Raw genomic sequence first — 24,985 nt, forward strand, 5'->3', positions numbered from 1 at the left:
GTTAAAAGTCTTCATTGTACAGATGAGGAAACTGAGGCCCAGAGAGATAAAGTAACTTTCTCAAAGTTACAGAGACATCAAGTGGCTGAGGCAGGATGAATCCAGGTCATCTGGCTCTAACCCCAGGGGGTCAAGCTTCCTTTCCATTTTAGATGGGGAAACTGAGTCACAATTGCTGAAAGATGAGTTAGCTTCACTGGGTTCCATGGGCAAAAGCTATATCCCTAACTCCTTTGCACTATCTATTAGGATATTTGTCAGAAAGACAAGAAGGCAAACAGGAAGTTACATCACCCTCTAGAAAACATGGGATCTGTGATATTATCGGTCATATTGTCAGGTACATGAACTTCCTCCAATGAGGGGCAGAACACAAGCAGCCTAGGTCTTAATGAGGAAGCCCTAGAGAGGGGCCTGAAGTTCAGAGAGGAGAGCCTGCCCAGGCTCAGGGGTCTGATGCCAAACTTCCTTGTGAGCCTGGATCATCAGGTCATCTGAAGCCGGGTTCTCCTTACTCCAAGCTCAGTGTTCTCTGTACTATGGCACACTTGCCATTCCTGTGGGCTTCCAGCCCCGGCATTTCAATCTTGGGTAAAACAAATCCTAGGAATGCTTTAGCCACTAGATGGTGGTGGAATGACATGGCAGGCTTTCCACCTCCACGCCCGCCTTCAGCTGCTGCCAGCTCTACCTCAAGACCAGAGAAAAGAAAGGGAAAGCAAAGAGACAGCAGCATAAGAAGAACAATTCCAAAGTCTTTCTTTCACTATTCTCAGGTCAATTTCAAACAAAAGAGCAGTTCTTATTGATGACACGGGGGCGGGGGGGGGGGGTAGACCTGAGATTTCAGCCAGGTTGGGCTGGCCCAGCATAGCCTCTCCATGGATAACATATGGATGTGATTAAAGTTGCAAACAGGGAGAAGTGGAGCACATGTAGGCTATTTCACAGGAAATGGAAATGAATTCTTGAAAATCCCGTTATATTTCAAACCAGCATTCTTCTGTTAAAAGCATCTATTAAAGTGAAAGCTGGGTAAAGCTTTAGTTAAATCAAATGTGATTTTCTGAAGGCTTAATTAAAACTAATTTTTAAATGTTGGAGCTTAACCAAAACCATTAACCAAAAATAAAAATGGGGGCTTTTCAGAGAAGATGAGTGCAGCTGCTAAGTGGCAGAGCGAGGTTGGGAGCCAGGTCTGCTGACTCAAAATACGAGTGAGCATTTCCATGGGGCACTGTGGTCTGGAAAGTACTTTGAAAACATTGAGTCATTTGACTATCACAACCCTAGAAGGTAGGTGCTATCATTCTCTTCATTTTATAGATGAGGAAACTGAGGCTGACAGAGGTTAAGAAACTCACCTACAGTCACACTGCTAGCAGGTGTCTGAGGCAAGCTTTGAACTCGAGTCTTGATGACTATAAGGCTAGCACTCATGACCCTGTGCCATCTAGATGCCCCCAAATGAGTGCTCTTCTCACTGAACTCTGTGGTCACAAAGTCTCTAAGTGGAAGGTTTGGGGGAAAGTTGCAAAACAAAGTTGCTTGGCAAATGAGGAAGACTGCTGCTGTTCCTCCCAGATATTTAGAGCAATAGGCACCGTCTCCACTTAAGTGGCTTGAGCTGAAAATGACATAGGGACAGGCCATACAACAGCTTTGAGTGCATTCTGTGTTAGTTAGGTGCCAGGCACAATGGCTGGAGCATCAGGCCTGAGGTTTCATCTTCTTAAGTTTCAGTCCAGACTCAGATACTTCCCAGCTGTATGACACTGGGTAAGTCAATTTACCCTGTTGCCTCAGTTTCCTCATCTGTAAAATGAGCTGGAGAAGGAAAAGGCAAAGTGTGCCAGTGTCTCCAAGAAAACCCCAAAAGGGGACAGAAGGGTCAGTCACCAATGAAAATGACTGAAGAACAACAGCAAAACACAAGCCCTTGTTCCCACTCCCCTGACACTGTGCACATATCTTTTGTTTGAAGAAATTGAAATGGAAGGTTTGACAGCTAGCCATATCACACAATTCCACAAGGCCCACAGCCTCCTGCTTTTTAACTGCAGAGGCATGCCTAGAATGGGCTGGCGGGCCCCTGGGACCCAAGTTTAGTGGATCTCAACATCACTACTCCAGTGCGAACCTGCTCCCTAGCCATGGCCATGCTTCTCTGCACGCCAGTTAGCCTCCTGTGGCTGCCTCCTGGGCCTAGGGCATGAATTTCCCGACCCTTCTCCCAGGCTCTCCCAACACCATACAACTGCCCCACAACACTAGCCAGCCTTTCAGCAGATAGAAACCTGTGGCCTCTTAGGCTCGCAAAGGCCTATGGTGAGATACCTGTCATTCACAGCCCCTAAGCCAGGTGTAAAAATTCCTAGCTATGTCTCTGCCTGGCAGATTCGCTACTGAGTAGAGCCACCTTGAACCTGTTAGTACATATCATAACAGGCTGTTTTCATATACAGCTCAGTCACCACCCTCTCCTTCCCCCCCAAAAATATATATATTTACCTGTACAAAAACTGTGAAGAGGATCACCACTGTGGTTGCTGCAATGAATAGCTTCTTCCGAGGAAAGTCAGGGAGGAGAAAAACGAGGGAGAAACAGATGGCCCCCCTCAATCCACCATAGGCGATAATGAACTGATCCTTTCTGGTGACAGTGTTCACGTGACATTTATTCACAAAGAAGGTCAGCACGAGGACACCTACATTTCCAAAGGGGAAGGAAGATGAGGGGAAACGAAGGTAAGTATGAACAGTAGTGACAGCACCATAAGGAGATGTAACTCTGCACGACATGAAAACCAGAGTGGACCCCGAGGAATGGACCTTTCTTCTTTCAGCAGAGGCACTGTCCTATGACAGTGCAATGGAGGCACTTTGTCTACACTGCTCTGGACTATACTGTCAGAAAAGGTGACTGAACTATTGCTTAACTGGTTTTCTCTGCTACAAAGGAATCTTCAAAGTTGAGGGAGGGTTGTGTTGCTATTGTGCCTAAGACACTGATGCAAAAGCAAAAGCAATCAATAAAACTTATTTTTCTAGAGAGTGCAGAAAATTAGTATTAAACTAAATGAGAATTCTAAGGATTTGTGATAAATAATTTAAAAGCTAAGACTAATTAAATTCTTAGAGCTTTGCTCATAAGGTCATGGCATTTTTTCAAGCTGGAAAGGACCCTTAATATCCTCCCATTTCAAAGCTAAGAAAACAGATGCAGAGAAGTCAAGCATTTGCCCCAGGTGACACAGCCCTGGCCCTATTCATTTTACCACAATCTACTGCCTCTCTTCATCTCAGGGTTTTCTTTAAGAGGCTTTCCCTATTTTTTGTTTTGTTTTGTTTTTGGCTTTGCTTTGCTCCAAAGTTTGAAAATGGCCCTAGAATTATGCCTGGTATGCCCTTGGAGCTTGGAATGTGAATTCTGGGTAACTGCAGAAGAAGACACAAAAACCAAGGAAAATATTTCTATCCATCCATTCTCAGAAAATCTGACAATCCATGCCCAGACTCCTAGTATGGAGGCAGACACTTCTAAAAACCTGGGATGCTATATGTTGAAGGTATTGAAAGAGAGAGGTACCTCTCCTCTTACTCAAGGCCCATGTTCCAGGACTCTACATGTAGGCCTAAAAGGAAGGGACTCCTGAAATCTTACTCCCGCTCAGCCCTGCCTGGAAACACAGAAGCAAACTCTGTCCAAGACTGGCTTTGCAAGCTTCCAGGTCATGTGGCTAACAAGATGGAGGAAAATCCATTTTTTCTGAGTCCCATCACTTCTCAAACCTCTCCAAAAATAGAAAAATGCAGCAAAGATAAAGCAAAGTCAGCTGTCTTCATGGCATTGGATATCCAGAATCCAAAACATTAAAAAAAATCCATGAACTGACTCTCTGACTTTGAGATCATTCAGCGCCTCTCCCCTATCTCCCCTATCTCCTATGCTACGGGCAGCAAGGCTACACTAGCAGAAGCAAGAATACATCAAATACATACAAAGCTTACATCAAAACCCACCCCCACCCCTTGGACCTCCTCCCTCTTTCTAGGACCATGGAGGCCCCAGCTTCAGGCTGTAGAATTTTGTCGAGGCTTCAGCAGACAACCAGCATGGCCACAGCCCTTCAGGAGCCTACAACTCTGTAGCACCAGTCAACTCTGAATACCAACACCACAAAGCTCCAAATTGTAGTGCCAGGCCAAAGAACTAAGGCGCAGAGGGAGCAAGGCAGGATACCAGGAAACACTCTATGTGTTCAGGGAGTGGAGGTTTGGAGGGGTATATGTGTCTCAGGGGATGGGATGGGTGTGGATGTGTTGGGGGGAGGTATGTAGCATTCCACTAAGCCAGAGGGAAAGAATACACATCCAGCTAGGGCCAATCCTAACCACTCAAAAGTAACTTGAAGCAGAGATCTAGGCCGGTGAACTATGAATTGCCAAGCATGAGAGGAGGCTGAGACACTTTGAGATGCGACCTCCAAGGAAACCACAATCAGAGGACAGAGTCAGAAAGTGAGCAACAGGGGAGAGGAAAAAAATGGGAATTATCAAAGATTTCTGGAAGAATAAAATTCAAAGATCTAGAACCTAAGCAGATAATTCAACAAGAAAATCAGTAACAACAAAAGGAAACATGGCTTCCAGATCTTGTAAATTAGTTCAGGCATCTACAAAACACTATTGCAAAATAAAGGAAAATGTCTCAACAGTTGATAATACAGAGGACTCTGTGGAAGCTGTGGAGAACATGGAACTTCAACATTATGTTTCTCCTGAATAATTTAAAACTGAAAAAGGGATAATGACAATAGAATTTATGGCCTACGTTGCAAAAATCATTAGCAGAATAGAAAAACTGGAATCTTCAATGGTAAAACTTACCAAAGAAAGAAAAGAGAAAACAATCAATTGGGAATGGAAATACAAAGGAAAGGAAATTCAAATAATGCAAGATTGTTCTGTACCCATTAGAAAATATGGGAGGAAGTGGAACAATATGTTCTAAAGAAGAGCAATGGAATTCGGGATGCAGCCCATGGTGACTTACTCTGCAAATCTGAGCTTAACCATACATGAAAAAAGATGGACATTCTATAATAAAGAGGTATTTGAAACATTTTTATAAGAAAACTATAATTGAAAGGATTATTTGTTCCTCAAACACCCCAAGCAACATGCATGCAGGAGAGGTGGATAAATTCAGCCTACAACAACAACAATATCAGAGTGACAACAAAGAGATTCTAAATGTTCAGAAAGAGATAGGGATGAAGGTAGATCTTATAGAGGTAAAGGTGAAGGTGGACAGGGATCATCATTTTTGTGAAGTGATGCTTTTTGTGGGATTACATTACAAATGGGAGGGTATATGAAAGAGGAGAGGGGAGCATGAGGATATTGGGGAACATGCAATGTATCAGGGTCTAATAAAGAGCTAACAATGAGGGAAAGATGACTTCTGTGGTCTCAAAAGGAGAACTTACAGAAGAGTGGGTGATGAGGAGGGGAGAAGCATTAAAAAGAGAAAAGGAAGATCTTTCTTTGGTGATGTGAGGGGACTACACTGAAATGTTCCTACAAGTAAAGGTCAATGGTCTGGGAAGAGAAATGGGGGTTTACATTGGGTGTGACCTAGGAGAATTTGGTGCTTGAAAAGTCTACTCAGCCTATATCTGGGAAGAGAAGAGTTGGAACCTTTAGGAACAATTGCACTTGGGAGTTTGAGAAAATTATTTTTTTTATGTTTGAAGAAAATGTAGGGGGAGGAAAGGTAACCAAGGGAGGGTAGAAATCAGTGGTGGGTTGAATAATCAGGAACATGATGCAGAAGGAGCCCTCCCATGGTGTATCTTACTGGACCATGGCATAGTAGAAAGCATGATAGACCACAGAGGATGTAGGAGGACACTAGTTCAAAACCTTTTGTCTCTTACTCCCTGAGTAATCTTGGACAGTTCATACCCTGCTTGAGCCTCAGTTCCTCGGCAATAAAAATGAAAAGGTGAAGAAATGGTCTCAAGGGCTCCTTCCAACCACTGGTATGCTGGTAAATGTTTAATAATTAGCTTTCCAAGGAGGAAAAAACAAAACAAAACAGAAAACATAGGCATAACACATTTAAGTCTAATCTGCATTATAATTATTTTATTCATTACTTTCTTAGGTCTAGACAAATCAAAGCCTCATTTGCAGCATTTGCACATTTCTGCAGTGTAAATGTTCATACTGAAAATTTAACAATCGGCTCACAAGTAAACTCTTGCTTCCAACTCTACATCTCTGAAAAAGAGATCTCCTTTACTGCCTTCACTTTGCCTTTCCCCATCACTAATCTTGAGATTCATGATCTGAGGAGGTTTGTTTTGCTATTTCATTTTAAAAGTGATTTTATTTTAAAACAACAACACAAACATTTTCCAACCTTGGGGAGGCTTTGCATTGTGCCTTAGAAGAGCAGGAAACGTATTCTATGAACCTGAATGACATGTAGCTGCTGGCTTTCCCAGTAATAAGCACCCTACACACGTTAATGGCTAATCAAGCAGCCCAGCCTGCCTTATGGCTCCTCCTCACACACCTGGGCAATTTGTGTAATGTGCCTCTCCATCTCCACAGGGGAAGTGTCTCGGCTCACTGCAAAGGCTAACGGTGCAATGATGACAATTTGTTGGGAAGGAAGGGGGAGGGAAACATATAAATGTCAAACAAAGATGATGAACTATAAACAGAATGCCAAGAGAAGCTATAAATTGTATGCGAAATAGAAGGCCCTGCTTAGCTTGTAATGAAGCAATGAGGTTTGCAGGCTAACATGGCATGGCGCATGTGGGCACTACCCTTGCCTGCATTCATGGCCTCGTATAAGACAAGTGATGTGGAACAGCAAGGATCCTCCACCAAGAGCACTGAAATCACAGCTCTCCTTCTGTCTTTCAGTCTCAGTTTTACCATCTGTCAAATGGAGAGGAGTGAGTTTGGACTAAGTGATCTCTCAGGGCCTTTTCTGGCCTCAGTCCTATAAATGTGGGTAGAGTCCTAAGAGAAAATCTCAAGGTAGGAATGAGATGAGGGTGTAGAGCTGTGGCTGTGGTTCAGGGCCCCAAGGTTGCCCTGTTCTACAGTGCAAGTAGAAGATTCTGCAAAGCCTTATCTCAGAAGTTATCTAACCTAGACCTAGTCACCATTACCCCCAACTCCTACTTTACACGGAGTAAACCAAGATAAAGAGAGGTGACGTGACTGGGCCAGGTTCATACAGGATGTTCATAGCAGAGCTCTCCTGACTTTGTAGCCAGCAAGATCTCTTCTGACCTACTCTGTCCTTCAAAGTCAATGGCACCAAACATCCATGATGATATCTGAAGGTGGAAAAGGCAAGACAGAAATACAGAAATCACTCAAGACACAAGGCCCATATTTCTTGCATACTGCCAACAAAGGCCAAGCGTGGGAAAGTGGCAGTATGTCCTTCAAGGGCCATACATACGTAGAGCCACGGTGACTGGCTGAGTGTACTCAGAAGAAGGAGGGCACCAGAAGCAGCCCAACTCACCCAATGACAATAATAACATTAATACACTTCTAAGAGCTTCCAAAGCCATAGACTTGGAGCTAGAAGAACCTTAGCCACCATTTCGTCTAATCAGGAGGAAACTGGTATCCAGAAAAGTCTGAGTCTAGCTGAGCTAGAACATGAACTCAGGTCCCCCAAATCCTGCCTACTTGCCATCGCACTACTCATCCTCCCCTATTTCACTGCTCTGAATGTTCCCTCCACCAACAAAATCACTACTGGGCAAGGACTAGCCCCCAAAAAGGTATCCCCCTGCAGCCAAGCTGCTGAAGAGCCTTTCATCATTCATCTCCTTTTATGATAGACCTGCAAGACTAAGGTCCACAGAGGTAAATGCTAACTGACATGGATAGCAAACTTATGCTTTCATGTAAATGTTGATAATTGACTTCAGAGAAGAAAATATTGCAATTCGTGGCAAGAAAACAAGATTTGGATTTACAAGTCTATGATCACGTCCTGGCTCTGTTCTCTTGGGGAAGTCTGTAGAAGTCTCCAGGTCTCAGTTTTCTCCTCTATAAAATGAGAAAGTTAAACAAAGATAACTTTTGAAGTACTTTCTAGCCTGAAATTTGTGATTCCAAGACCACATACTATCTTGGTATGGGAAAGATATCTCTAATTTAGCCCAAAGTTCACCTCATTTGGTTCACACAAAAATACTCATGGCTGGGTACCCCTAAGTTGCAGAATGGCCAAATAAGTTAAGGTATATGAATGTAATGGAATATTATTGTTCTATAAGAAATGATGAGCAGGCTGATCTCAGAAAGGTCTGAAGAAACTTACATGGACTCATGCTGAGTGAAGTGAGCAGAACCAGGAGATCACTGTACATAATAATAATTAGATTATGTGAGGATCAACTGTGATGGCCTTGGCTCTTCTGAACCATGCAGTGATTCAAGGTAATTCCAATAGGCTTGGGATGAAAAATATCATCCACATCCAGAGAGAGAACTATGGGGGCTAAATGTGGATCAAAATATACTATTTTCACCTTGTTTGTTTGTTTTTTTCTTTTTCATGGTTTTTCTTTCTTTGGTCTGATTTTTCTTGTATAACATAACAAATATGGAAATATGTTTAAAAGTTTTGTACATGTATAAGTTATATCAGATTGCTTGCTGTCTTGGGGAGGGGAGAGTAAGGGAGGGAGAGAGAAAAATTCAGAATACAAAATCTTATAAAATGTATGTTGAAAACTATCTTTACATGTATTTGGAAAAAAAATACTCACGGTCCCATACCTAATGCTCGCCACATGAGGCAGAAAATGATAGTGAAACAAATGTATGGCCAATTCCACTCGTGGTTCTCGCCAATGGTTGAAACCCCCAGGAAGATGAAGATAAGCGTATCACTCACACTGCTCCACATCTTCATAAAGTACTTGATGGTGGTATGAGACTTCTGGGAAATGTTGGCCTCTACATAGCGCTTCATACTCATGGCACAGGCAATGATGCTAGAGCAGAAAAAAAAGGAAAAAAACCAGTACCATTAAGGGGAAAGGAGTGCACAAACTCTATTTGGGCTGATGTCTGGTTTATTCTGGAACATGAGAAACATAGATCTGCAAAGCTATTCATCCCGTCTGACCCAGGGAATCTATCTAGAAGAATGGCAAAAAAGCAAAATACTAAAATACACCAAAACATTCATAGCAGCTTTGATGTGGTTCCAAAGATCTGGACACACTTTACAGTGACTATAGTACTGTAGACAAAAAGAGAGAGAGAGAGAACTGTTGTTTTTGTTATTGTTGTTTAGTTGTGTCCCAACTCTTCATGACCTTGTATGGAGTTTTCTTGGCAAAGATACGGGAGTGGTTTGCCATTGTCTTCTCCAGGGGTTAAGGAAAACAGTGTTTAAGTGACTTGGCCAGAGTCACACAGCAAGTCAAAGAGGTTAAATAACTTGCCCATAAACACATAGCTAGTGAAAGTCTCAAGTTGAATCTGAATTTAAGTCTTCCTGATTCCGGGATTTAAAAAGGAGTAAGACAATGCTGTATGTTATCATCTTATTTAACTTATTTGCAGAGTACAACATGTGAAATCCCAGGCTAGATGAATCAAAACCTGGAATTAAGGTTGTCAGGAGAAATCTCAGCAATCTCATTTACATAGATGATACCACTGTGATGGCAGAAAGTGAAGAAGAATGAAGAAGCCTCTTGATGACGGTGATAGAGGAGAGTGTATGAGATGGTTTGAAGTTTAACATAAAAAACTAAGATCTTGGCAGCTGGTCCCATCACTTCCTGGCACATAGAGGAAAAGAAATAGAAGCAGTGTCAGATTTTATATTCTTGGGCTCCAAGATCACTGCAAATGGTGATGGCAACCATGAAATTAAAGACACTTGCTGCTTGGAAGGAAAGTTCTGGCAAATCTGGATAGCATACTGAAAAGCAGAGATGTCACCTTGACAACAAAGGTCTATATAGTCAAAACTATGGTTTTTCCAGTAACAGTATATGACTGTGCAAGTTGGACTATGAGAAAAGCTGAGTGCCACATAATCGGTGCTTTCAAATCATGGTGGTAGAGAAGACTTTTGAGAATCCCTTGGACAGCAAGAAGATCAAATCAGTCAATACTTAAAGAAATCAATTCAGGCTATTCACTGAAAGGTCAAATATTGAAGCTGAAGCTCAAATGCTTTGGCCACATAGCGAGAACACAAGACTTGCTGGAAAAGACTGATGTTGAGAAAGCCCTAAGACAAAAGAAATAGTAGATGGCAAATTATGAGATGAATAGTTAATGTCACAAAAATAATAAACTTTAACTTGGACAGACTTCAAGAGATAGTGAAGGACAGAAGGTCCTGAAATGCTATGGTCTATGGAGTCATAAAGAGTCAGCTACAATCAGACAAATGAACAACAAACTCCTCGCTCCAGGCCTTGTACTCTATCCACTGAGCAATGTAGCTGAACTCCCATAGACTATAATAGTCAATGTTAATCCTGGAGAAGGAATGATGAAGCATATCTCCTTATCTATTGTAAGGAGATAAGGGACAATATGAGCAAAATGTGGCATATGCCATCACAAATGGTCACTACATTGGTTAGTTTTCCCTGTATGATTTTTCCATTATAAGGAAAGGCTGACAAAATGTTTATGGCAGCCTTTTTTGTAGTGGCTAGAAACTGAAAACGGAGTGGATGCCCATCAATTGGAGAAAAGCTAAATAAATTATGGTATATGAATGTCATGGAATATTATTGTTCTGTAAGAAATGACCAGCAGGATAAATACAGAGAGGCTTGGAGAGACTTACATCAACTGATGCTGAGTGAAATGAGCAGAACCAGGAGATCATTATCACTTCCACAAGGATACAGTATGAGGATGCATTCTTATGGAAGTGGATATCTTCAACAAAGAGAAGATCTAACTCAGATCCAATTGATCAATGATGGACAGAATCAGCTACACCCAGAGAAGGAACACTGGGAAATGAGTGTGAACTGTTTGCATTTTTGTTTTTCTTCCCAGGTTATTTTTACCTTCTGAATCCAATTCTCCCTGTGCAACAAGGCTGCACACATATATTTTATCTAGGACATACTATAGCATATTTAATATGCATGGGAATGTCTGTCATCTAGGGGAGGGGGTGAAGGGAAGGAGAGGAAAATTTGGAACAGAAAGGAGTGCAAGGGATAATGTTGTAAAAAAAAATTACCCATGCATATGTACTGTCAAAAATGTTATAATTATAAAATTAATATAAAAAGACAAAATAAAAAAAAAAAAGGAAAGGCTGAATTCATGGTGGGGGGAGGGCAGAGAGAGAGAAATCAGCGTAAACCAAAAGGTATCAAGCCAATTTAAGAACAACCACCATCACTGAGCAGTTCTACTTGCACTCTTACTTCCATCCATTTTCTAGGTGATTGAATATTTTGTCTCCTGAATCAGTGGCACCTTTTGACATCCTTTTGTGCAATGAGAACTACCTTAGCATCCTTAACTTTGCCTAATCTGTCCTCCTTAAAGCAGACTGGGGTTGACAAAGCCTAATCATTGGCTGGCAGTAAATCAGTGAAAAGCAGGTGCTAAAGATGAGAAATCTATTTCCTGTGTTCTCCAAAGCACTGCAGTTTTATTAATGAAACCAATTTCTGAAGTGCGGGAAGGTTTTTAGTGGCTTACCCGCTTCACTCTGTTTTTCATTCATTCATATTCATATTTGAATCTGTCACCACTCAGTGCAGAGCTACTGCACACCAGAATTGATGGCCATGCGCTCACAGCCTCCAACTCTGTCCAAATAGCAAGCTGTTTGGCTTAACCCATCTAGGTCTTGGCCTGTTAGGCAGATGTTTGTGGTCCCAGGGAAACCAGTCTGTTCTCTTCTGGCCCTCCTATTGAGCAGTCCTTTCTCAAGCTTCACTGATCATTTGAAAACACCTCTCAAGTTGCAAATGTAATTCTTGGCCAGCAAATTTTTCCAGCTGTCTTTCATACCCAAAGCCATGTAGGATTGGACAACTCTACCAGGCAACTGGGCACTTTTTCAAAGGCATGTGGCAGGAGCAGGCCCCTGAGAAAGCATAACAAATCTATATGTATTTCTTTCCTTCTCAGAACGGAAAACAAGGAAGGAGAGATGGTGGCCATCTACAGACTGAGCCAATGAAGCAACTTCAGAAGGAGGCTTTTTTTTTCCAATCTCAAGAGTCACTATTAAAAATGCAGACCCTCTTGAATAGGCATAGTGGCACTGTGGGAGAGAGGAAGGAGGACAGAAGAACATGGAGAGAGGGGAAGCTTATTTCACAATTTTGTTGAGAACTGATCCTGGCCATATCACTCCAAATGGAGACCACGTCACCTTGGGCATACAAGGGCTTGGCTGTGCTGCTTCAATCCAAGAAGATGAGGCAAATGGAGAAGAGATGTAGCTTGCATAGTAGCTAGCTGGAAATAGCAGAGTTTTGTACCAGTGATAATTTGAGAGCAGTCTAGACTTATTTAGCAATGCCCTCCCAGAGGAATCGGGATGAAATCTAAAAGAACCCTGGGATCAGTAAGAGGTGTAGTGAGTAAGGGAACCACTGGCTACCTAAAGTGTGGGAACCGGGGCTCTGATTACACTGGTACAGGGAACATCTGAAGGAGGAAAGTCCCTCTCCCAATGCAGCTCACAATCTTCTCTGCAATTACAGACTTGGAAAGTCACCTAAGTGATTTGCCCAGGCAGGCCCAGCCAAAATGCTTCAGTAGTGGGACTGACCACCTCCATTCCCCCTTTAATACAATGCAATGCAATACAATACAATGCCTCGAAGAACAAATTCCAATTCTTCTGACTATCACTATCTGGCTCCTCCATTGAAGACAAGGCTGGCCTATTTGCTGTTCCCCATGAAGTTCATTCCACATCCCACCCTTGCGGTTTTACAGTACATTCCAGGAAGCTGCTTCACTTCACCTCCCACTCACAGTCTTCCCAACCTCCTTCAAGGTTCTGCTCAATGCCACCAATCCCACAAGACCTTTCCAAATACCTCCCATGGTTATTGCAGCCATCAAAATGAACTTATACTTATTCAGCATATACTTTATACTTATTTGTACAAATGTTGCCCTCCCTCTATAGAACATAAGTTCTTTAAGGGAAAGAACTGTTTTATTCCTGCCTGCATATACCTGGTGTCCAGTACAAAGTCTGGTATACAATCACTATACTTATAAATGCTTGTCGAATTGAGATGAAGTTCTTGTTGAGCAATTTTCAGAAGGAGGAGTAAGATATACACAGTGCCTTATATCTGTGCCAACACTGGCTTGTGCTTTGCAGGTGTCCAAAATCTGAGAAGGTTATAAGCTTTTAGAAGCACAGGGAATTCTTACTCCCACCAAAGCAATGGAACCTGTCTCTGACTTGAGAGATGAATCCTAACAAGTTGTTTGTTGCCTGAAGCAGAAAAAGCTTAATTTGTCCAAATTCAAATGACTAGTACATATTAGAAGTGACATTTGTACTCTAGTCTTCTCCAGGGCCAGAACTCTATCCACTGAATTAGGTCAAATCCTTTGCAGGTTTTACATATTCCAAAATCATGTTCTTTTCTTTGGATTGAACCAAAGAATCAGAGTAGGGAAGGATTTCTGGGAGCATCCAGGCCAACTCATATCTAAGCAATAATGCCTTCAAATACTTTATGACAAATATCCCGTCCCTTGTTTTTCTTCTCCTCTCCAGATGACACGTGCCCAGATTATTTAAATGAATTTCCTAAGTCATGGACTTCCCAATTGTCCTCCTCTGGACACCAACTCATCAATAGCTTTAAAACAGCGGATCCCTGAACTGAACACAGAGCTCCAAATGTGGCCTACACCATACCAGAAGACCCAGAGCAGGGCACTAGTATCTGCCCTTGCTCTTTCTGTGATTAGGAGAAGGCTGTGGGTTAAGATTTTCCTAGGGTACTGCCTCACTGTGAAACAAAACTTTTTGCTTCTATGACATAAATGAATTTGATCTTCTCTGGAAGGAAGAACAGAACAATAGAAGCCATCCTTTTGATAGGAGAAAAAACAACAACAATGTACATTGTGACCTTTTCTAGTGACTATTTTAGTTCCTTTGAAGGTATAAATGCCAAGTCCTCCTTAGCCTAGGAATTCAGTATGGTCGTCAATGAGTATTGTTTTCTTTGTTAAAATTTCACTCATCTCCAGAGACATCAAAAGAGTTGCCTTTTCTGTCTTTGGTATAAAGTGTTGCTTCTTTGTCCTTTAAATAGATTGGGATTTCTTCCAACTAGGAAGAGTGTTTCTTGATCGAATTCAATGGTACAGGCCAGTTTTTTAATCACTATTTTCCCTTTAGGCTCAGCAACTTGAAGTAGGTGAACTTGGTCAACAAGAGAACAACCAAGCTTTTCAAAGTGTGATCAGTTACCATCTGTTTCCAATCTGTTACTGACTTTTCGCCTCTGTGTAGAATGGACAAGTTGTGAATGAGAAACTGAGTTCCTATTATGACGGTAGGTATCTCAGCAGCAGCAAAACTAATCTGACTCTACAGAACATCCATTCTATATTTATTATTTTTTCAATCAATAAGCATTTATTAAATACTTATCATGGGCTGAACACTGTGCTCAGCATGTTACATACAAAGTATAAAACAATTATTCTTTGCATTTGTATTGCTTAAAATTAATTTTTTCCAATTTTCAAGCATTTATTTTTTCTTCCTCCTATCTTGCTAGATCCCACCCACACAAAATGAGATACAAAAACCAGGTAGTAAACATGCATAATCAAGCAAAACAAATTCCCATCTTCATCATGACCAAAAAATGTACATCACCTTCTGCACCTGGAATTCATCACTTGATTTTTAGAAGGTGGGTAGTATGCTTCATCATTGAATCTCTGGAATTGTGGCTGATCATCCCAATGATTGGAGATCTTAAGTCTTAAAGAATTGGGTTAGGAGTTACTCATAGGAAATCCCAGGCAAGGGCACAGATTTAAACCAAAGTCCTCTAAACCTCCCTCTTCCGGCCATTCTGTACTCTTTCTACCGCCCAGGCTTGCTCGGATTTCTAGTTCCTACCATGCCTGTCTAATTCCAGGCTTCGTCATCTCTACCGTGAGCAGTAGTCTGGCCAAGTTTATGAAGCTCTTCTTAGAATAATGTTTTTAAAGAATTGAAAGCAATGATAAATTTCAATTAGAGATTGGTGAAAATAAAGATGTGCTTTTTCCCCAAGCAAGTTTTTGAATCCCTTAAAATGTCTTGAGGGCCAAGGAGGCAAGGGGGCCAAGCTTAAGGACCTTGATCTAAGTCAAGAATTCAACAAAGGGCTTTGAGGACAGAAACGATGAAAATAATGTCCAGGATGAATTCTTGACCAGCCAATTGCTCTGTACCTTCTCTACCCCCCACTTAGGCAGCAATGTCAAATTGCTGCTATTCAATATTGTGCTGCATTTATAGAAAATAACTATAACATGATTTCTGTTCTTTATCAGCTTACATTCTGAAGCAACATAAAATCACACTGACAATGTGTATTTCAAAAGACAATAATCAAACACGTATATGATGATTACTTCCTAAGGTTAATTTCTGGGGGAAAATACTGTTTCCTAGTTATAGACATAACAATAATTCATGTTTCCATGGTGTTTTGCAGTTTATACTGAGCTTTTATCACAACAACTTTGCAAAATAAAGAGTTCAAATATCATCATTATACACAGATACAAAAACTAGAGTTCAGAAATTATCAGGAAAAATAAAACAGAGAAGGAGTGAGCTGTGGATATGGAGAGAAACAAATATTTTCAAACATGGATTTTCTTCTTTCTTTTTTTCCCCCTATCAACTCTACTTATACAAGGAAAGGTTCCTGGAGGGGGAAAGGGAAGAAGAATACAGAAATCTCTGGGAAGTAATAGTGACATATAAAAGAAAAGCACATCAGTAAAACCTCAGGCTTTTAAAATACTGACTAGTCACAAAACAAGGTCAAGGGACAATGAATGAAGAGTCCAAGTGCTCCACTAGCATTCATGCAATATTATGAGATCTCTAGGAAAGACTTCTTCACCTTAAGTGGACCTCCTTCAAATAAGCTAAGGGAGCTCCAGAGTTGTTTAAGATGAGAAGGTGTAAAGAGGCCAGGATCTGCACGGCCAAAGGCCACCTGCCACAATGACTTGTAGTGTGACCTCTGGCAGTTACTTCCCCTCTCTGTGACTTAGCTTCACCAACTGTTCCTCTAGTCACTAGCTCACTGTGTTTTTATGATACTCCAGTGACATCATATGAGGAAAATGCTTTATAAATTTCCATGTCCTTACATAAACATCATTATTACCCAACTTAATAAGACCATTGGTCCATCAAAGTATTGAAATTTGAGCTCCCTAAATAATGGCTCTATGAATAACACAACGGTGAATCAGAGAAGGGGGGAAATGCCCAAGATCTGAAAGCAAACCACAAAGAAGGCCTGAATCCTGTCCCTAAGAGGTTATCCTCATAGGTAGCTGCAACAGGATGGTCCAAATAGCATAAGGTCCTAGAGAGCTAGAGACAGTAAGAACCCCCTTCACACTAAATAGGAGAGTGCATATTGTAAAGTATCATGGGACTCATGGGCCTCAAACTCCATTTCTTCTGGATTAAGTTAACTTGGCCATCACAGCCTGTACTCATTTGGAGCAGGTTTCAAAGCAAAAGGCTGGGTGCCAGGGGAATCAGCAGCCATAGCTCCTAAGGATATCAACTGCAAGCTGAATGAAGCTAAATATGGCTCCTGACAGGTCAGCACCTGCCATGCACTAATCTGGAGAGCTTCTCAGCTCCTTGATAAAGTTCTCTGGCCCTCCCTCCTTCATTCCAGTCTCCTTCACTATCAGAGATCACGCTCCACCAAGTGCCTAACATGGTAGACAACTTTTTTAATTTATCAGACACTATGACTTTTAACTCCCCTATTTCTTTTTTATTCTTTCCACATTCACTATGAGATTTCAAAATCTCATTTCACCCATTATTGATAATTAGAAAATTATGCTATTTTTAAAAGCATAAAACCATTTAGTTGAATTGTAAAAGTATACAGAGCTTAAGAAAATATAACATTTACAAACATGTTACTTTATAAGTGATGTCTTAAGAGATTTGAACAATGTATTTCCCTCTTCACATTACTTAAATAAGTGACATTAATGTCACCTCAAGCTGTAAGCTTCTAGACTACAGAAAACACATCTAATCCAATTCTTTTCATAGAGTATCTAGTACAGTAAGTTACAGGACTGCAGAATCAATGAATTAATCAATCAACAAGAATTTATTAAGTTAGCTTTTCATATCCACGAGGCACTGTACTCAGTGGTAGGAATAAAATTAGCTCTTCATATCCACCAGGCACTGTGTTCAGTGGTAGGGATACAAAGAAGAGTAGAAACAATCCCAGGATTCAAGGACCTCAAGGTCTGCTGGATACAACACACAAACAACAATGTACATAAGAGAGAGATACAAAATAGATGGCAGGCACTATCAGAGAGAAGGCTGGGAAGCCAGGGAAAGACCTCTTACAGAAAGTGGGATTTGAGCTGAATCTTAGAAGAAGCCAGGGAAACTCAGAGGCAGGGATAAAGAAACTGTCCATCCCAGGCTGTGGGGAAAAGATGGGGGAAGATAAATAGTATCTTGCAAAGAAATAGCAAATAGGCCAGTGTGGATGGATGGATCTTAGAATTTGTGGAGAATAAAGTATAGGAAGACTAGTTAGAGGATTTGATACTGGTGATGATCCAGAAAAGGAGAAGAAGGAAAGGAGAGGGCAGAGCCACAAAAGCCCTGAGAGGTCAGATTATCCAGGTAAAGAAGGTGATGACCACAGTCATATGTTATAAAGAAGTCCAAAAAGAAGAGGACCGAGAAAAGGACATTAGATTTGGCAAATGCATTTAAAGCATAATAAAGCATTAGACTGAGGTCAGAAGTCAAATCAAAGCAGATCTGGAAGAAAGTCAATAGAGAGAAAATGTAAATACTGACTCTAGACAGATTTGTCAGGAATTCTGAAGAGAAAGGAAGAGAAATATGGGACTCTGACTACTGGAGATGATGGGATCGAGTCGGGGTTTTTTTTTAAGATGGAGAAGGAACCCAGAAAAAAAGGAGAATATCCTGTAAGCTGCTAGATAATGGCCACAGGAATCTAGCTTGGGTGATAAACCCAATGCCATAGATCTCAAAGAAGGAGAGGTTGTTCAGTGATAACGGTGGATGTAGAGTCTAGAAGTAGCATTAAAGAGCAAAGCATATTCTAACTTTCTAGTATCAACCAATGAGTCAGCAGGTGTTACTGCAAGTTTAGCCAGTACTAGAAATGGCAGAGAGGGAAGCAGTATCATCAGAAGGGAGTCAATCTCAATGAGTGCCAGAAGATGGGAAAAAGTTTAAGTTGGCAGTAAACTTGTTTATTATGGAGCAAGCATTCCAAAGGCATGGTAAAAGGAGCAGACAGATATGGATTGGGATGTGAGGTTGGGAAGGTGAATTGAAATAAAAAAATAGACAGTTGAAGATGGCCAGCTTGTTTTATATATCAGCAGTTGGGGAGCCAGAATGACAGAGACAGAAGTATAAGGGGTTAAGACAATGCTAACCATAAAGGAGAGAGTATGGGCAGGATGCCGGTGCTTAGAAAGAGGGTCACTGAAGAAGAAACACAGACTATTCAATATCCAAGGTCCAACTCAAAAGCCATATAGTATATCCGTAACTTCATAAAAAATTCCCCATATAGTATACCTGACAGTCATCTAGCCTCTGCATGAAGACCTCCAGTAAGGTAGAACCCAGTACCCTTCAGAGCAGGCTATTCCATTTGAGGAAAATATGAAAAAGTTTCTCTATCAAATTTCTCATGTACGTGTTTGGAATCCAAGAAATCATGAAAGAATGCTCCCAATTACTAACAATAAGAAAAATGCAAATCTAAACAACCCCAAGGTTTCTAATTAACAAAGATAAAAAAAAGATGGGTCCAGTCAATTTTTTTTATATCCCCCCCTCCTTACACTCCCTCCCCCCGATGACAGGCAATCCCATACATTTTACATGTGTTACAATATTGGGTCCAGTCAATTTGAGAAATCTAGTGGGAAGATAGGCATACTGGTACATTGTTGATAGAGCTGTGAATCAATATAACTACTTTAGAAAGCAATCTAGAACTATGCAAAAACATAACTGAAATGGCCATATCCTTTGACCTAGAGATTTTGCTTTGAGTTTTATATCTCCAAGAGGCAAGTGGAAAAAAAGATCCCCATATACATCAAAATATTTATAGCAGCACTTTCTGTGGTAGCAAAGAACTGGAAACAAAGTAGATGCCCATCAATTGGAGAATAGCTAAACAAATTGTGCTATGTGAAATTAATGGAATATTACTGTGATGTAGGAAAATGATGATCAGAGAGGAACATGTAAAATTTACATAAACTGATGCAAAGTGAAATATGTAAAGGCAAAAAACCCTAATATATATGATAAAAGAAAGAATAGGTATGAAACATTCAAACGTGGATGCTGCAAAATCACAAAAGAAAAGATGTGAATGAGCCCTCCAATTCTCCCTCATTTATATAAATGAGAGTCCAGGGAGTGGAAAGTTATATATATTTTCAGATTTCTTTCAATGTATTGGTCTGCTTTACTGATTTTTTTTCTCTTCTTAAAAAAAAAATTAGTTAATGGAATGGCTCACTGAGAAAGGGGAAAGAAGGGGGATAACGAGAGAGATTCTGGTGGTATAAAAAGGACCCAAATCAATAAAATTTATTTTTAAAAGGGCAAGCTGATTTTAAATGGTTTTTAAAAGGTTAAAAATATAAAGATATGAATAGGCAAAAAACATAGAATTCAGATACTCTTATTTCCTCTTGGTATGATGAAAAGGCAGGAGGACATAATGGATAGAGTACATTGAGCAGATAGAATCCCACAATCATGAAATTCCAAAGTGGAAACCAAAAAAAAAAAAAAAAAGAAAAAAAAAGTGAAAGGCTCTCCATTAAGATAGAAAAACAAATTCACCTTAGGGTTATTTTCATTTTAATTTATGCCCGTGTTTCCATTTTATTTTTTCTTTTTCTCAACTGTACATAAATATAGTTTTCAACATGCATTTTTATAAGACTTGGTGTTTCAAATTTTTCTCCCTTCCTCCCTTATCTCCCCCATTCCCAAGAGAGCAAGCAATCTAACATAGATTAAATGTGCTACCCCAACATATTTCCATATTTGTCATGAAAATGCCAGACCAAAAAGGGAAAAAAAACCATGTGTCTCTTTGTTTTAAGTTTTTCTTCTCTCCAGTTTATCCTTCAGATAGCTTCTCTTAAAAACTTTGAATAATTCCCTGTTGATTCTTACATATAACGCAGACTCCTCAGCCTAGCATATAATGCTCTCCACAGTTGAACACAAGTGGCCTTCTCTGCCTTCTGACACACTGACCCACCTTCAGGCATTTATGCAAATCACCCTATATCCCTAAAACATATGAGACTGTCAAAACCCTTTTCTTCCTTCATGGACTTAGTCGCATGTTACCCTCTATATGAAGTATTCACAGTGCCCCCCCCCCCAAAAAAAAAGCTCTCTCTCTCATTCTCAGATTTTCCTAAAGCTTTACCCGGACCACTTCTTTCTCTCTACCATGCTATACTTATCATTATACTTATGTTTTCAGGTATGTGCATATATGGGCATGGGCATGTGTAGTGTGCATGACTAGTGTGTGTATATGTGTGGTGTATGCAGGATGCATGTGTTGTTTATTGTGGATTGTATGTGTATGTGTTTGGTGTTTGTACGTAGAATTTGCCTGTGTATGTATATGTATGTGTAAGGGGTGTGTTTTGTGTAGTATATGTCTGTCAGGTGCATATATGTTTGGTGTGTTATATATGTGAGTTGTATTCCTATGTGCACATGTGGTGTGAGTGTACAAGTGTGAGCACATGTGTAGTGCCCATACATGTGTGTGTACCCCACCCCAAGAGATCTTTCAAGTCAAGGATTCATTCTGTATCCCTGGAGCCCAGCACAGCACTTTGCACAGAGAATACTTAATGAAAGTTTGTTTTGGTGAATTAATAACCAACCAAAACTTGACTGAAACAAAAGAATTCAATTTTCAGACAGCAAAACAATATATGCAGGATGTGTAGAGAATGTCACCCTTTTGTCTTATTGTACTGAAGCAAAAACAAAATCAAGGACTGTTCCAATCATGTGGTTGTCACATTCCTGCAGCCATTCTCCCCTTTGCCTTTAAAATGTAATTGCATTTTATTATTTGATGGGATTTAATGTTCTGTAACAGTTACAAATTTACCAGCCTTCGTCTGTCCTTATCATCCCAACGGTACAAGTCCTTTCCAAAGAGCACGATGGTGTTATCTTATTTTCCTTTCTGGAAATAACCTTAGCTTCTAGACCCTGCTGCCCCCCAGCCCATTTCAAAACAAAGTATGATTGGGAAACAGGTTAAAGCACTCATAGGTGACAGGGATTTGGAGGATCTGAGGCATTTTCAAAAACTAAGAGTGCCTTTTATCTGCCTGAAACCATTTGCTAAGAGTTTTGCCTGAAAGGAGGAGTTAGCCTTTCTGTCCTGGGACTCTATGTTTCTAGTTATATATACGAGTCAAAGGAAAACTGCTTGCTTCTGGACAAAGGACCAAGGTTCTTCTCCATTGCAATCAGGGAGCCGAAGGCCCACAAACTCCCCTATTGTCCAAAAGTAACACAAGGCCCAACAAATCCCCCTGACATAACTCTAGAATCTTTACAAGAAGCAGTTGATGTGCTCACTGGCCAGTTCAGTTTCCATTTCACTGAGTCATTTATGTGTAGTTGAAGAAGGGGTAATGGGAATATAAAATGTTGATCTTTACACTGATCTGGACTCTTCTAATCTTGTGCTGACCTGAAGTCAATAAATTTCATTTGAAATATACTTGTGCTCTCCTAATCTAAATTTATAGAGAAAATGAAGACCAAAAAAAAAAAGACTTCATCGTGAAGCAGCATGGTATGGTGAAAAGAACACAGGTTAGAATGAGCGAAACCTATCTCTGACACTCACCAGCCATGTATGACCCTGCACAATTCCCACTGCTTCTCTGAACATCAACCTCCTTACATCTAGAAAATGGAAAGAATATGACCTCTAATACCTCTCTCACCAGATTGTTTTAAGGATAAAATTACAAAATAAATCTAACACAACTGGGGAGGGGGAAAGGGGCTTGAGCCAATGGCATTAGAAAAGAGATATCCCTAACTCCTCAGAGGCACCCCCTAGAAACCTGAGTAGCAGCCTGGCTCTGGAAGGGTAGATTAGAGAATACCCATTACATATATAAAATGCTTTATCAACTTTAAAGAATCATGTTATTGTTCAGTCATCTCAATCATGTCTGATTTTTCATAACCCCATGTGGAGTTCTCTTAGCAAAGATTCTAGAGTGCTTTGCCATTTCCTTCTCCAACTCATTTTACAGATGAGGAAACTGAGCCAACCAGAGTGAAGTGACTCACCTAAGGTCACACAGTTAGTATATATCTGAGACTGTTTTTGAATTCAGGTCTTCCTGACTCTAGGCCCAGTACTCTATCTACCATGCCAGCTAACTACCCCCAAGGAATCATACAAATGGCTGCTATTTTATTACACAATTCATCTTGCAATGAGAAAATTGGCCAAGATGAGTTCCCACAATCCCTTTTGGGCCTAGATCCTATGAAATGCTTGTATCTAAAGGAGCTGACCTTCTGACAAACTGCATACTGCAGTTCTTTTTTTCTTTTTTTTTTAATTTTATAATTATACATTTTTGACAGTATATATGCATGAGTAATTTTTTTATAACATTATCCCTTGTATTCATTTTTCCAGATTTTCCCCTCCCTCCCTCTACTCCCTCCCCTAGATGACAGGCAATCTCATACATTTTACATGTGTTACAGCATAACCTAGATATAATATATGTGTGTAAATCCAATTTTCTTGTTGCACGTTAAGTATTGGATTCTGAAGGTATAAGTAACCTGGGTAGACAGACAGTAGTATTAATATTTTACATTCAATTCCCAGAGTTCCTTCTCTGGGTGTAGTTGTTTCTGTCCATCATTGATCAGCTGGAAGTGAGTTGGATCTTCTTTATGTTGAAGATTTCCACTTCCATCGGAATACATCCTCATACAGTATTGTTGTTGAAGTGTATAGTGATCTTCTGGTTCTGCTCATTTCACTCAGCATCAGTTCATGCAAGTCTCTCCAAGCCTCTCTGTATTCCTCCTGCTGCTCATTTCTTACAGAGCAATAATATTCCATAACCTTCATATACCATAATTTACCCAACCATTCTCCAACTGATGGACATCCATTCATCTTCCAGTTTCTACATGCTGCAGTTCTTAGGTGACTCATGAACAATTTAATCAATTCAGCTAAAAACAAAATTGATGAAATTGTCCCAGTAGAACAAATAACAACAAAGCCACTCATATATAAACTTACCATAGGCACCATAATGAAAGAAATGGCCCTCACAAGTTCATGCAATGAAAATACAAGCCACATCAACTCTCTGAGGCTCCAAAAAAGCCTAGACTCTAGTACAGTTCTTTGAATTTCCACCAAATCCTGGAAAGTGGCAATACCACATAGGTCCCCAGCCTCGTACAAGTCAAGCCCGAAAGACAAATCTAAGCAACAGAAAAATATGAGTGATTTTTTTTTCCTTGATGTGCGAGGGAACATACAATGCTTGGCTAGAAGAGTATTGGAATTCTCTGTACTCTCTGACCCAGCAATATCATCACTGTGCATCACTGCCCAAGAACAACAGAGAAAAGGTCCTACGTAAACCAAATGGTTAAAGAGGCACTCTCTGTGGTAGCAAAGAATTAGAAATAAACTGGTGTCTATCAATAAGGGGATAGCTTAATAAGCTGCAATATATATATAAACACAATGAAATATTATTGTGATCCCAGTCCCAGTGGTGGGATTACGTAAAGCTGACAGAAGCAGCAACAGCTTTGGGAACTCTCAAGTCAGAGATTGTAAGGGAACTTGGCAACTAATCAGAAAGCAATTACAACGTACCCTCTGCTAACACTGGATGCAGGACAAGATGTTGTTTGGCAACTCCATTGCCTATACCCACTTCTGGATCACTGTTCAAGGGCAGAGAGGAACATTTTTGGTCAAGAGAGAAGGGGAGGAAGAGCCAAGATGGCAGAGTAAAGGCGGGAACTCCCCTGACTTCTGGCAAATTCTGCTCCACACAACTTTAAAATAACACCTCAAAATGAATTCTGAGCAGCAGAAACAACAAAAGGACAAAGTGAAACAAAATAACTTAGATCAATAGGAAAGTTTTCTCCACTGGAGTTAGAGAGGGGTACAGTCCAGTGAAAGTGGTATCACATTCAATTAAGGGCCATGGAAACAGATTAAAAATAAATTGCCAACTAAATAATCTAATCCCGAAGAATGAGTGAGTTAAAGAACAAATTGTAGAAGAAATCTTCATAAAGATAATGATAACAATGAGACAATATACCAAAATTTATGGGATATAGTCAAAACAGTATTTATCGGAAATTTTATATCTCTAAATGCTTACATCAATAAAATAGAGTAAGAACAGATCAATAAATTGGCCATGCAACTGAAAAAAAAAAAAGAAAAAGAACAAATTTTAAATTCTCAATTAAACACCAAATTGAAAGTTCTGAAAATCAAAAGACAGATTAATAAAATTGAAAATACAAAAACCATTGAACCAATAAATATAACTAAGCGAT

The 24,985-nt window shown here is 40.2% G+C and overlaps 1 protein-coding gene across 2 annotated transcripts in view; it reads right to left on the reverse strand.

The window, feature by feature from the left end:
• The window catches only part of LOC141548413 (sodium/hydrogen exchanger 2-like), a 132,313-nt gene that overhangs the window by 45,525 nt on the left and 61,803 nt on the right, over positions 1 to 24,985 (reverse strand). For both annotated transcript variants that reach the window (XM_074277280.1, XM_074277279.1), the window contains 2 exons: positions 8,833 to 9,050; positions 2,512 to 2,708 (listed from right to left, as the gene is read on the reverse strand). In XM_074277280.1, the coding sequence (XP_074133381.1) occupies positions 2,512 to 2,708; positions 8,833 to 9,050 (415 nt within the window). The remainder of the gene's footprint in view (positions 1 to 2,511; positions 2,709 to 8,832; positions 9,051 to 24,985) is intronic.

This window comes from Sminthopsis crassicaudata, chromosome X (assembly GCF_048593235.1).
Source record: "Sminthopsis crassicaudata isolate SCR6 chromosome X, ASM4859323v1, whole genome shotgun sequence".
In the NCBI taxonomy this organism is placed as follows: Eukaryota; Metazoa; Chordata; class Mammalia; order Dasyuromorphia; family Dasyuridae; genus Sminthopsis; species Sminthopsis crassicaudata.